General features: G+C 49.1%; 1 protein-coding gene across 24 annotated transcripts in view; it reads left to right on the plus strand.

The window, feature by feature from the left end:
• Positions 1–4,875: 4,875 nt before the first annotated feature.
• Positions 4,876–14,516, plus strand: part of Odf2 (outer dense fiber of sperm tails 2) — a 45,354-nt gene continuing 35,713 nt past the window's right edge. For 5 of the 24 annotated variants that reach the window (XM_076928372.1, XM_076928380.1, XM_076928371.1 and 2 more), the window contains exons 1-3: positions 5,562–5,741; positions 7,973–8,063; positions 9,203–9,328. In XM_076928372.1, the coding sequence (XP_076784487.1) occupies positions 5,578–5,741; positions 7,973–8,063; positions 9,203–9,328 (381 nt within the window). In that variant the 5' untranslated portion in view covers positions 5,562–5,577. The other 19 variants (XM_076928374.1, XM_076928373.1, XM_076928378.1 and 16 more) reach the window with 18 other exon arrangements.

Below are 14,516 nucleotides of genomic sequence, written 5' to 3' on the forward strand. Positions count from 1 at the left end.
CCTAAAGAAACTGCCAGGTTCACCAGTGGGCCTGAGGCAAGGCTGCAGAAGTGGCAAGCAGCCTCCGAAACCTTGCACAGTTCTTGGGTGAGTTTCTCTCAATGGTGCTGTTATCACAAGTTGAACTCAACAATGCTATGTAAGTCAAACCAATGCATGCATGTTGTTAGCGAAGAACAGTGAGACAGAGCAAACCAAGTCAGTGCTCAGTGCTCGTCTCCCACTGTCTATAGCATCATATTAATATATGCCTTTATCAAGTGTTCTTTCACAGCTCAACCTCAGGAGGTACCAGGAGGACTCTGCCAGGACTGGGTGCTCACATAACCATGTTCAAGGGTTGCTATGGTAGGCAGGTGGGGAAGGGGCTCCTCTGAGGAAGGGAGCCTGTCTGCACTGGCAGAGGCTGAGGCAGCCACAATCCAGACAGGGGATCCTCTCACTCTTCCAGCCATCAAAGTACAAGCTCCTGAGGTTGAGCTGTCAGTGGGCTCCATTCCAGGAGAGAGAGAGGTTCAGGACCTGCCATGGCTCTGAGGACTCTGGGCCAGAGGTGAGGCTGTGATATTTTGTTCTTCTGAGGGTGAAACTCTTTCCCTCTGGATGGCTGTTATATAGAACAAGCAACATTTTCATTCATCCTGTAAAATTGGATTAACCTCCCAGGGGCTGAGCAGGGGTAGGGGTGGGTACTAAGGATTCAGCAGTAAATGAAACTGATAAAAAATGGGGTGTCAGGTGGATGTGGGTATGGAATCTCTGCCCAGCCCACACAGGTGTCTTCCATTACCAGTACCAAAGACAACAGACACCACAAAACAATGAAAGTGTGATGGTAGGGACTGGAGAGATGGCTCAGCAACCAAGAGCACTGTCTGTTCCTCCAGAGGACCTGGGTTCAATCACCAGCACCACATGATGGCTAACACTCATCTGTAACTCCAGTTCAGGGGATCCAACTCATTCCTCTAATCTTCTTGTACCTGCACTAATATGTGTGCATCCGCGTGCCCATGTGTACACATGCACGGGCACACTTAAAAACAAATCTTTAGGGGGCTGGAGAGATGGCTCAATGGTTAAGAGCACTGGCTGCTTTTCTAAAGGTCATGAGTTCAATTCCCAGCAACCACATGGTGGCTCACAACCATCTGTAACTGGATCTGATGCCCTCTTCTGGTGTTTCAAGGACAGTGTGCTTATGTACATTAAATAAATAAATAAAATTTTAAAATCTTTAAAAATAATAAATAATAAATGTGGTGATGCACTGGGCAGCAGATGCATTGGCATCTCAAGTTTGAGGCCAGGCTAGTTCACATATCCAGACCTGTTTTAATTTACTTTTTGTTTTGTTTTTCAAGACAGGATTTCTCTGTGTATCCATGACTATCTTGGAACTGACTCTGTAGACCAGGCTGGCCTTGAACTCAGAGCTCTACCTGCTTCTTCCTTCCAAGTGCTTGGATCAAAGGCGTGAGCCACCACAACCAAATGATTTGTGTTTTTAATAAGTTCCCTAGCTCTGCTATGCTGTCAGTACATGGATCACACTCTGGCTATAGTGCAGCCGCTGAGCTCAGCATCCATCCAAGGTTCACAAGCAGTGAGGGACAGCTCAGAGGATCCAACAAGGACAAATCTTGAGGGCCTGGAAGAATTTTCTTTCCCAGCTCCTCCACGAAGATGTGACCAGGAAGAAACAGCCAGGCCCACTCTGTAGCACTAATTGCATCTCCCCAGGGCAAGCCTGTGGTGGCCCTGGAGCAGGTGTTCTTGGATGGAAACAACCTGCTCAGGCCCTTGGGTAAATGGAGAGGCCTTAGCCAAGGGGACTATAAGACACCCCTCAGTTCAGAGTTGTGTAGTTGGGACTCGGACTGGAGTCCACAAAGACTCCTTGAAATTCACAGAGAAGGGAACTACATCATACATGTCTGACGGGTCCTTTTCCTGTTGGCCCTTGACTATGCATTTTACTTTAGTCTTTTCTTTCTTGCTTTCCTCCCCCTCCTTCTTTCTTCTTCCTTCTTTTTCGTCTTTGTCCTCCACATCCTCCTCTTCTTTGTTTTTTTTTTTTTTTTTTTTTTTTTTTTTTTTTTTTTTTTTTTGAGACAGGGTTTCTCTGTGTAGCCCTGGCTGTCCTGGAACTTGCTCTGTAGATCAGGCTGGCCTCGAACTCAGAGATCTGCCTGCCTCTGCCTCCTGAGTGCTGGGATTAAAGGTATACCTCCACACCTAGCAGTTTAACGGTTTTTTAATAATTGATTTTGTCTGTATGGGTGTGTACACACTAGTGCAGATATTTGCAGAGGCCAAAAGAGCAGGTCAGATCCCTGAACTGCAAGCTTCCTGTCTAAAGTGAGTACTGCCTTGAGTCCTCTGCAAAAGGAGTACATATATACAGATTTTAACTACTGAGCCATCTCTCCAGCCACTCCACGTGCCTTCTCATCTTTCTCATTCTTGTGCAACCAGAGTGGAATCTCTTTTTTCCTCTCCCTTCCTTCCCCCTCCCTCCCTCCCTCCCTCCCTCCCTCCCTCCCTCCCTCCCTTCCTTCCTTCCTTCCTTCTTTCTCTCTCTCTCTTCCCTTCTTTCTTTCTTTGTGATAGAATTTCATTATCCAGCTCCGGCCTGCCCTGGAATTTATGGGGACTTGCCTGCCTCTTTTTCGTGCTAGACCACTTTGTGTCCCACCATGCCTGTTTCGTTGCTTATTGCCAGATTGGAGATTCTAAGCTATTATACTCTTACTCAAACCCTTCCACAGCTCTTCAGGAACTGTGGGTCTAAGAACTGACACCAATGCCTGGCCTGTTTGGCACTTTATGGCCAAGTTCTGCTAACCTGGGCAGAACTGCTCACCACCACAACCATAACACTTCAGAGGACTGAGCACTCCACGGCGTTGCCCTATAGAATGTTCTGTATGTGCTCAGGCCTGGGGTGACTACGCCATACCTGTTGCTCTCTGCTTAGAACTCCCACCTCCCCGTCAGTCACACAGCTCTCAGGGCCTCAGCGTCTCCAACACCATCACCTCTGGAAACTATCTCCTGCCTGCCCTAAGAAGATAGGTCTTGTTCCTCCCTTCTCCCTCCTCCTCACCCTCTTCCCATCTCCTCTTATCCCTGTCTGCCCTCTATTACAGTAACTGAAAGACTGTTGCAGCTCTTTGAAAGCTACCACCTAGCTTCTCAGAGTGGTTTGCACTCAGAGAACACCCTGCCATTTTAAATACTAGCATGTGCTTCAACTGTATTCTTAGCTATAAGTACACTTGTATGATTGTTTCATCTCCCTGTGTGTATGCCCACTAACTTCATGATTAGTTCCCTGTAGGGATAAGAAGTGGGCATCAGATCACCCAGAACTGGAGTTACAGATAGTTGTGAGCCACCCTGTGGGTTCTGGGAACAGAAGCCAGGTGCTTTGCTAGAGCAGCCAGTGCTCTTAACCACTGAGCCCGCTCTCCAGCCCTGCCAAGTATGTACAAAAACAAACCCCTTTGGATTCCTTCCTCATCTCACTTTACTATGGGTGTCTTTGGGTCTCTGTCATCAGCCTCTCCCAAACCCCCTAATTCCCAGCAGCCCAGGGATGTTTCCTCTTTACAGTTTATGTGTTGGGAAAGGCTTTTCTTTTTTCTTTTTTTGGCTCTTTGAGACAGGATTTCTTTGTGTAACCTTGGCTGTCCTACAACTAGCTCTGTAGAACAGGTTGGCCTCAAACTCGAGAGAGCTGCCTGCCTCTGTCTCCCAAGTGCTGGAATCAAAGGCATCCACCACCACCAGCCCGACTCCCTCTTTCACCACCCATTCTCAGACTCTTTGATACAGAAGTCAGAAATAGCTGCCTCTTGGGGAGGACTGTTTAGATTGTTTATACTGTTATAGTAAGGAATACACAACATAAAGGCTTTGTCTGGTTTCATTAGGATGGTAGACAATGTACCCCTTTGAGACTGAATGGCAGGTGCTAATGTACCTGGAATGTAGCATAGACTTAGTTCAGTGAATGAGGGCACGCTAAGAAATGAGCAACAATTCCATTTGGAGGTAGCAAAAGAACAGTTTATTTTAATTAGTTGTAAGAAGGTCTTGCTATATAGACAAAGCTGGCCTCACAACTTCTGGCCAAATCGACTTGCCTCAGCCTCCTGATTTCTGAGATTATAGGTGTGTAGTATCATGCTTACAGAGGAGACACTTTACAGACGTTTGACCTGGACCTTGAAGCAGGAGGTTTATCTTAGGCAGCAAGAGGCACACATACATCTGAAGAGGGAACCGAAGGACAGCTAAGGATGGGAAAGCATGTAGATGTTAATTTTGTAGATTTTTCTCTATGAAATGGGGGAACTTGATGTATGGAATGCAGAAGAGACAGAAGTTTGGAAAAGCCTTTGTTGGTAATTGTCTAGAGAGAACGGTTGCTGGACAGCATGGAGACAATTATTCGTGGAGATTATAACATGTATGTGGTACTGAAAATTGAATCTCGGGTTTTGTTCAGGTCAGGCAAGGGCTCTAACTCGGAGTCCCTATGCCCAGGTGTATGCTCTTGTGGAAACTCAGGATGGCAGGGATAGTTAGGACTGAGGGATCCAGACTGGCCTTCAACTCATGGCATTCTTCTAGCTTCATTGTTGAAATTACTGGCATGGAAAAAAACAAAAAACAAAACAAAAGAAAAAACAGGTTCGGCTTGGTGGCGCACTCCTATAATCCCAGCGCTCAGGAAGCAAAGATAGGCAGATTTCTGCTCAAGCGCAGCAAGTTCCAGGCCAGCCAGGGGTTGCACGCACAAAATGAACCGTCAAGGGTTGACGAATAAATATGACATGGTAAGACTGCCCTGCCGGCTTTGAAGGTGGGAAGGTAGTTAAGGTTCATGCTCTAGGGAGGAGCTGGTGGGAGCACGACTATTGTGTTGGAGTTAAGGTATCAAGGAAATGAGGTCTACCCGGCCTTGAGGTTGTTAAAGTCTCCCAGAATCCAGGGCGGGAACGTGAGCCTCGTGACAGTCCCCCACGATTGGCTAACAGGGAAGCATAGTTGAGAAGATGGCGGCTCAGCAGAGAGAACCTCAGCATAGTAGGTCCGTATAGAAGCGGCGTACGGTGTGCGGGAGGGCGGCGGGGGCGTGGGGAGGGCGGCCTCTTCCTTCTGTTTGGGCCGTGTGGGAAAGGGGCACAGTTTGGGTAGTGTGCACAAGGTGTCTGCACTGAGAGGATAGGCACAGGGATGGCTTTCCAGAAGCCCCAGCCCGTCGCTTGTTCAGACTCCCTCAGCGTCCAGCTTCCTACTGTGTTTCGAGGGTAGCGCGTTAGGGCTCAGGAGTCAGGAGGACCAGGGCAAAATGGCGGAGGGGACGCGGTGGCCTGAACGGTGGGGCAAGAGCAGGCTGGCCTGCGCGGGAGGCGTCGTGTGTATCCCTGACGACGGGGCGGCGGACCGGCCTCGTGACCCGGAAGTGGGCGGAGCGTTCCGTGTGGGCGGGGCATCTCTGTGACGCTGGGGGCTGGGCCTAAATGGCGAAACCCGAGAGGCTCCGGGGGGGGTTTGAACTGGCCAATGGGCGAGCTGCCGACCGGTTGTCGGAAAAGGAGGCGGAAGCGGGGAGGAGCCGCCGCGGGAGCCGGACTGCATCCGCCGCGGCGTCTCCATGGCACGACCCTGGCCTCCGACTTCAACGACTTCATAAGGAGACGGTTCTGGGCGCAGCCGTGCCGCTCTTGGTGAGAGGCCACGCGGCGGGGCAGGGCGTAGAGCGCCGCGGGTTCAAGCCCCGCGCTCCCGGGGCTGGCTCGACCGGGCACCGTCCCCGCGTCTAGGCGCGCTCCTTCCTGCGTCCGAACCCGGCCCGCCCCGCTCCACGTTGGGCGCGGGCCCTTCCTCCTCCCGCTAACGGGCGGGCCGGCCGCCTCCGTCCCCTCCGGGCCATCGGCAGCGCTCTTTCCCTCCTCTGCTGCCCTCGGGCAGGGCTGCGCCCTTCTATGGGCAGAACCCCGTTCCCTCTTGCCCGCTGGTGGGTGGCCGTACGCCCCATCCTCCCCGGAGGCCACCCCTGCTCTCTGCGTGCTAGGCCGCAGCAGTTATACGCGCTCGGGGTGGGCAGGCCTCCGGGGACCCTCCTGGCCAGCTCCGGGGATGCGGGAGGTCCTGGAGCGGTCTGGCTACCCAGGCCGCCCCGCCTAGGCCGCCGCTCCTCCCCTTCCACCTATTGGTTCTCCCTGGTAGCTATTCTGCCGGGAACGCCCCTTCACCTAGGAGACAGTTGCCCGGGCACCGTACCGAATATCCCTCCAGCTCCCTGCGCGGGTTCCCGCCCCTGGGGGGCCCACTTGGGGCCTAGCGGTTCTCACCTTCTTCGCACGCCAGGCAGCCCTCAGGTTTAAACCCTAGAAGCCGTCGGCCCGCTATTCTTCCCGGGTGGGGCCTGGGCATGCTGGTCGTTGTCCTCCTTTCAGTGACGTGCCCCCTCACTGTCCTGCCGCGCCCTCCACCTGCCTCCTGGCGGCGCACTCGGCACCCCGCAGGTCGCTCAGCCTCTCCTGTCTCCCTCCCTCCCCACTTTGGCAGGACAGTTGCTGTGCGACTTGGACAGTAGAGGAGCGCCTCCCAAGTTTTCATCCAACTGCCACCCCTAAAGCTTCCACCCTCCTCCCCTCAGAGAGAGGACGTTTGATGCCCGGCCCCTGAGATTCTCATTGGCAAGCCCCTCTGGGTCCCCCTGAGCAGAGCCTGCCGACCCAATTGCCCAACTTTTCGGCTTTGATGCTTAGCCATGTCTGCCTCATCCTCAGGCGGCTCCCCCAGGTACAGCCAATGTGGGGGGCGCCTTTGCAGTAGGGCAGGGAAAGGTGGTCAGGGCTCCCCAGGCCAGGCTCAATGGAAACTTCTTTTTAGTTTCCCAGGTACTGAAAGTCTGGACCAAAAACACTTAAAAGTGACCTTGAAAGGGGAGGAGTAAAGACAACATAGGCTCACTGCCTACAACTTCCTAGTAGCAAGCAAGAACACTCTTAACCGAGTCTTACGCTCTGAGTGCAGCTTGGCTTCAGACTCCTTGGGTAGCCAAGGTTGTCCTTGAATTCCTGGTTCTCCTGCCTCCATGTCCCATGTGGTGGCTTAAAAGCATTTCCCACCATATCGCCTCTAAAACTAGTGTCGCAGTGAGCAGGGATAGCACGAGTAGGTAGAAGGGGGAACATTTTTTCTTCAAGTGACGTCCGGCTCAGTCAATAGTTATGTGTAAGTGAACCGAGCAAAGTGCCTACCCCAGTGCTGGCGCTTCAGGTTCCAAGTCTTTTCCCCCCGAGAGTTGGTGAGGTCAGCAGAAGACTATTCGGGGACTGTAAGGAGGCAGTGGGCTAGGTTAGCTTTGATCATTCCAGGCCGTTTTCCCCCAGCCTGGACCTGGGCTGGACTGCTAACTCTGGAGCACAGTATTGGCTGTTTTGTGCTTGTCATGTCGGGTTGCATATGTACAAGCAAGGCTCTTGCATGAGCAGTGAGTGGACTATGTTGGGAAGTGGGGTCTTCATGTGCTCCAGCAAACGTGTGAGCCTTCCTTTTACAAGCTTGTGACACAGTGACTTCGCTCCTGAGCTGCATGTCTCTTTGGTTAACCTTTCACTGAACACTTCCCCAGAGGAACTTGGGGACTGTAACCCTTGTTGAGACTGGTGCCTTGGTCACCTGATAGGATGACAGGTAGGCTTTCAGCACAAGGTCACAATCCATGTGATGCGATGGCAGGTTTAAAAGGCCAGGCACCCTTCACCTTGTATCCATCCTCCTGCTGGGCACACCATGAGTGCCTTGTGCTCATCTACAGGGAGCCAAGGGAGTCGAGACTGGCTGCCAACTCAATAGCCACCACATGCAGTGTGTCATTTCCCAAGAGCTGAGATATAGAAGAGCCCTGAGTTTCTGTTCATAATCTGGTTCTTGTGCCCGGGTGCAGGTTTCCATCGTGTGGGAAGAACGGAGTAACGAGTCTCACACAGAAAAAAGTCTTGAGAACACCTTGTGGCGCACCCAGTGTAACTGTGACGGTAGGTGACTCTCACAGCAGCACCGACAGAACCCCTTCTGCAAACCTCTGCTTGTGGCTGCCCGTGGGCTCTGCACAGCATGACCTGCTTGCGGCTAAAAGACCCAGGTGTGAGGAGGTTGTCTGGATATCCTTCCAGGGAAATCCCAACAGCTTTAGAGCAGACATTTTGAAAAGGAAAAAGAAAAAATTCAAAAGTAGGAGAGAGAGATGGGATGGGAGCTGCTGGTTGGCAAGGCTTTTCCTGGGGTACGGCTCTGCTTGTGTTTTCTTTGGAATCTGTACAACCTTCTCACACTTGGCATCCTCACTGGCCTCTGTGCCCTAGTATCTTACTTGCATGTGGCCTGCATGTATCTGTACCTTAACCATTTTGAGTGTTTCCATACTAATTCGCATGCCTGATTGAAAGATACAGCTTTGCGGCTGACCTATACTAAGTCCAAGGAGGAGCTGCCTAATCTATCTGGCTTGGCTGGAGCTGCAGCTCTGAGGACCCTGCTTGTGCTTTTAGAGAACCTTGTCCTGAGCAGACCTGGAGGCTTCAGCTGAGACCTCTGCAGAGTTTGCCTAAGTGACACACCAGCCTTGCTTCCTGCCTGCATGCCAGTAGTTGGCAGCTGTCCTGCTCACTTGGTGGCCGAGCATTCAGGTGTCCCCAGAAGCCTCTGAGCTCTGTGTTTATGCCCAGTTTACTCATCCACAGATCGATCTTTTTTGTGTTGCCCTCCCCTGCCTGCCAGAAGTGAACCATGAAGGACCGATCTTCAACTCCCCCCTTACATGTTCACGTGGATGAGAACACTCCTGTCCACGTCCACATAAAAAAACTCCCGAAACCATCAGCAGCCAGCAGCCAGGTAGGAGCATGGCAGCGGGGCAAGGTCACGGCTGTGGATCAGGGCACTGTCTCCCGGCCCAGCCTCCTCGCACTTCTGACTCCAAAGGTTTGGGAGACACTTTTTTTTCTGGAGGTCAGTTGGCTGGTAAGAAGGTAGGCCTCTGGTTTCCAGCAGTAGCAGCAGCAGCAGCAACAGTAACATTACTCAGAAGAGGCCCCCTGCAAAGGTGGTATATGCCACCAGAGTGACACTGGGCAGCTGGGCCTGGAGATGATTCTAGTTTTGTCCCTCCCCACAGAAATCTCATAAGCGCGGAATGAAAGGGGACACCGTGAATGTACGGCGGAGTGTCCGGGTGAAAACCAAGGTACCTTGGATGCCCCCTGGAAAATCATCTGCCCGGCATGTGGGATGCAAGTGGGAGGTAGGCTCAGTCTTGTTCAGGCTTCTCTTCTTGGACTGGTCAGTCAGATTCTAACAGGCCTCAGACTTGGTATGATTGCAGAAATTCCAGTGAGCCTCATTTATTGAGTGCCTTTGTAAACCCTGAAAGCTTACAGCACCACTTACACTCTTGTAGCTTTGCTGTGTGGTAGGTCTTGCTGTCCCACTGTAGAAATGAAATAGCTGGGAGCTGACTTGCCCAGAGTCTCACAGAGAGAGCAGCAGAGCTGGAGTCAGGACTCTGTCTCATTCTGGAGACTGAACTTAGCCTCTGCTTTGCCACATAGATTTACGTGTCTGTCATAGTATCTGAAGTATAATTAACATTGAGGTTGGGTATGTGGGCACATGTACATATACCAACCTATAAAATAGGCAAGAAAATGTGTCTGGCCATATGGATGATGCAAGTATCTCATCCACACTGCTTTGGAACAAATGAATTAACTTCAGTATTAGTAGCCAAGAGAATATGTTTCTTATGCTATACCTTAACAGTGTTTCCACATGTACTGTGCTCAATCACCCACCCATCTGTCCATCCATCCACCCATCCCTCCACCCTCTCATCCATCTACCCACTCATCCATCCTTCCATCCACCCACCCACCCACCTACTCATCCATCTGTCCATCCAACCACCCATGCATTCATCTTCCAGCAGCCTTAATCAGCCATCCATCTAATGATTTACACACGGTGCATTTCTTGAGACTTGCACCATGCGTTGTCAGCATGGGTTCTAGCTACAAGCCTAGAAAGACATGTCCTTATTTCTTTAAAGCTCACTCAGTTCTGTTCTCAACAGCAGTGAAGAACTCAATGATAAGAAAAGGCTAAAATAGCTTTCAGTTTTGTTCTGAACAAACTCCTCATCATCAGTAGAAGTAAAGACTTCAAAATAACGCTTTAATAAGCTGCCAATACCTTTAATTCTAGCGCACAGCACTTGGAAGGCAGAAGCAAGCAGGTGACTCTCTGAGTTCAAAGACAACCTAGTCTACTTACTAAGTAAATTTACTTACTAAATTTCAGACTGGTCAGGGTTACATGGTGATGGCTTGACGTACACAGAACTTGCTCAGCCTGATTGATCTCTTAGCGTCAGTTGTTTTCTTAGTCTTTTTCTTACAGTTTGTTATTCTGAAAATGAGACACCCTCCAAAATGGATATAATTGTGACATTCATAATCATACCACATGGATTTGACTCTTTGCCAGTTTATTCACAGGGAATCTGGGTGTCCTCTGGAATGCACGGGAAATGTTATGAACAGTATAAAAACATGAGGAAGATGGGCATTTCTGACTGGGGGTGTAGCTCACTTGAGTGCATGCTTAGCATGTGTGAGGCTCTGGGTTCAGCGCCCTGGTATTGCCCTCCTGAAAGGTACTGCACCCTCAAAAGAAGGCTGAAATAAAAATGCTCCCTTAACACCATTTTACTACCTCAGTAGTCATCATTGCAAAGTAAAATCTTGCTGAGTGTGGTTATACATATCTTGAATTCCAGAAGTCAAGAGGCAGAGGCAGGTGGATCTCTGTGAATGTGAGGCCAGCCTGGTCTACAAAGCAAATCCAGGAAAGCCAGGGCTTGTTAGACAGAGAAACCATGTCTCAAAAATCCAACCCACCAACCAACTAAAAGAAAAAAAAAAAACCTGAAACAGTCATTTACAGGGAAGTGTCAGATATCATGGTGAGTGCCTATAATCCCAGCTTTTGGAAGGCCGAAGCAGGAGGATTGCTAAGAGTTAGAGGCCAGCTAGGACTTAGTGAGGCTTTGTCTCAAAATCAAAAATAAAGAAATTGGAACAAAAATAGCAAGGTGTCATTTTTATTGGATGGAAAGGAGTTTAAAGCCAGAGAGATGTTCAGGGATAAGAGCACTGACTTCCTGCAGAAGACCTGGGTCAGTCCCAGCACCCACGTGGTACCCATGTCCCTGACTTAAGTCATACCGCTTTCTTCCATGGGATACCCTCTTCTGGCCTCTGCATGTACGAGGCACACACATGTTGCACAGACATGCAAGCAGGCAAAACATGCATGCACATACATTAAAAATAAGTAAATCAGCTAGGCAGTAGTGTCATGTGCCTTTAATCCCAGCACTTGGGAGGCAGAAGCAGGTGGATCTCTGAGTTTGAGGACAGCCTGGTCTCCAGAGCAAGTTCTAGGGTAGCCATGACCACAGAGAAACCCTACTTCTAAATAACTAAGTAAATAAACAAAGATCTAAATCTTTAAAAAAAATAAAAACAGTAAAAATAGAAATTTTAGAAGGATGTAAAAGATTAAAGTTATCCCGTGTCATCAGCACACTGATACCAAGAAGTTTTTAAGACATTGTTGCTGTTGAAACAGGGTCTTAGGTAGCTTAGGCTGGCTTCAAACTTGCTATTTAGTTGAGAATGTACCACTTGTGTGCCTCATGCCCATGGAGGCCTGTAAAGGGCATCTGGAACTGGAGTTATAGATGGTAACTGTAACTTGGTGGATGGTAACATGCTAGCTTGTGAGCTAGCATGTGGGTGCTGAAATCAAACCTGGTCCCTCGGGAAGAGTAGCCTGTGCTCTTAACTAGGGAACCATTGCTCCAGCCCCAATATTTATTTTTATATATGTATTAAGCAACCAGTGCTCTTGAGTACAGAACCATCGCTCCAGCCTCAGGATTTAGTTTTATATATTTATCTATGAAAGTGGACTTGTGTGGGTGCCTAGGTTCTCAGAGGCTTTGCATTGCCCTGGAGTCAGTTACAAATGGCAGTGGCTCTGAATCACTGGATATGGGTACCAGCAACTGAATCCCAGTTCTCTATGAGAACAGAGCACTCTCTCAATGCTGAGCTGTTTCTCTTCATCAGACCTGCTCTTACTTTTTGAGACAGGGTCTTATTGTTTATTCCTGGCTGGCCTAAAACTCACTGTGTAGCTCGCACTGGCTTCATAGTCAGAGATCTGCCTGCCTCTCCTAAGATAATATGGCATGTACTATCATGCCCAGCCTTCCAGCACACCCTCCTACCCCCTTTTTTTGAGACAGGTCTCTATTATGTATTACTCTGGCTGTCCTGGAATGCACAATATAGACCATGCTGACCTTGAATTCCCAGAGATGCACCTGCCCTCTGCCTCAAGAATGCTGAGATTAAATGCCTGTGCCACACACCCAGCTCCTGTCCTTTTTAAAAATTAAAAAGATGTGTGTGTAGCAACTGAGCTACATCTCTCTAGATACTTTAAAAATCACATTTATTTATTTGTGTCTGCAGGTGCATGCCGGTCAGAGGGTAACTTAGAGAGTTGGTTTTTCTACTGTGTAAAGTTTGGCTGTCTTTGTATAGAAGCGATGTGTCTGTATCTTATGTGCATGCATAGACTGATTTACACATGCTGGGAGGATCTGTACACTGTGGTGCATGCTGCTTACCTCCCAGCATGGCATGTGTTACCGTTGTTTCCTTCTGTTCTATGAGACAGCCTCATGTTGTCCCAACTGGCCTTGAAGTCTGTATAGCTGAGAGTGTCCTAGAACTGATCTTTTTGTCTCCACATCCAAGTTGCTAGGATTCCAGGTACCTGTCAGCACACCCAGCTTCCATCTCTGCTAAACTTTATTATACTGTATATTTGTATATTTAACTTTTGCTTCTGAGGGTCAGATCTAGGTTCTTTTTATTTTTTTATTCTTTCTTTCTTTCTTTTTTTTTTTTTTTTTTTTTGTCATGTTCAGATTCTGTTATTTAATTTTGTAACAGTCTATGCCACTCTAGTTGGCCTGGCATTCTTTATAGAGTCTAGCTGGCTTTGAACTCAGTGATCCACCTGCCATGCCTGCAAAGTCTCTGTTAATAAGCATCATATATTATACTACTTTTCCTTTGTTTGTTTTGCTTTTTCAGAATGGGTCTCTATGTAGAGCTCACTGTGTCTGCTTGCTGAGTGCTGGGATTGAAGGCGTGTGCCACCATGCCTAACATGCAATCATATATTGTGAAAAATAATTTTCTAGCTTGGCAATGGTGACTCACACCTTTAGTCCCAGCACTTGAGAGGCAGAGACACACGGATCTCTGAGTTTGAGGCCAGCCTAGTCTATAGGTGAGTTCCAGGACAGAACTATAGAGAGAAATCATGTTTGGAATAACAAAAAACAAAACAAACCCACCCCCCCTTTTTTTTAAAGTGAAGAGGCTTGGGCCTGTGTAGAGGCTCAGGTATGCAAGCCAAGTACTGCGGAGGCCAAGGCAAGATCATTGTGCATGAGGCCAACCTAGGCTACATGACCCTCTGTCAGTAGAAAAAAAATCAAAGCTTGTGAGGCATTGCCGCTCACAGCTCTGCTGTCAGCATGGAGAAGTATGAGACAGGAGGATTGTTAGAAGCTTGAGGCCATTCTAGGCTACACAGTGAAGTCAGGCCAGCCTGGATCCACCCTCCTGCCTTGCCTAGCAAATAATGGGTTATGTCTATAATCTTAGCACTGGATAGCCTGGGCTGCTGTGTGAGACTTCATTTAGAAAAATGTAAAAGAGGCTTTAGTCCCAGCACTCAGGAGGCAGAGCTAGGTAGATCTGAGTTTGAGGCCAGCCCAGTTACAGAGCCAGGAATTCTAGGAGCCAGGGCTTCATAGAGAAACCTTGTCTCAAAAAAAAACACAAAACAAAAAACGGTGGGGGTGGGGCTGGCAACAAGCTGCTCTGTGCGTACAAGAACTTGCAGCAGCCAAGTCTGATGATCCCAAGTTTAGTCGTGGGACCCACATGATAGAATGGAAGAGGTGTTGCTCTGAGTGGCTGCCTAGGTAGCTCAGTGGGTAAAGGTGTAGTGTGACCGTTGAAGTCTGTGACCTGAGCTAAATTCCTGTAAATCATGGAGGCATAGATGGCAAGAATCAGCCTCACAAAGCTTTCCTCTGACCTGCATGTGTACACTATGGTATGCACAAGTATAAACACAGACAGACAGACAGACAGACAGACAGACAGACAGACAGACACACACACACACACACACACACACACACACACACAGCTTAAAAAAGAGAGAGATGCTGCGGAAATTAACCTTCTTATTCCTATGGGTTTCTGGGAGAAGTAGTTCTGCTCCCTTGCCTAGAAGCTTAATTCTAGAGATTTCCTGGAGAGGTGACTTGACCAGAC

Source organism: Arvicanthis niloticus, chromosome 2, assembly GCF_011762505.2.
Source record: "Arvicanthis niloticus isolate mArvNil1 chromosome 2, mArvNil1.pat.X, whole genome shotgun sequence".
NCBI classification, from domain to species: Eukaryota; Metazoa; Chordata; class Mammalia; order Rodentia; family Muridae; genus Arvicanthis; species Arvicanthis niloticus.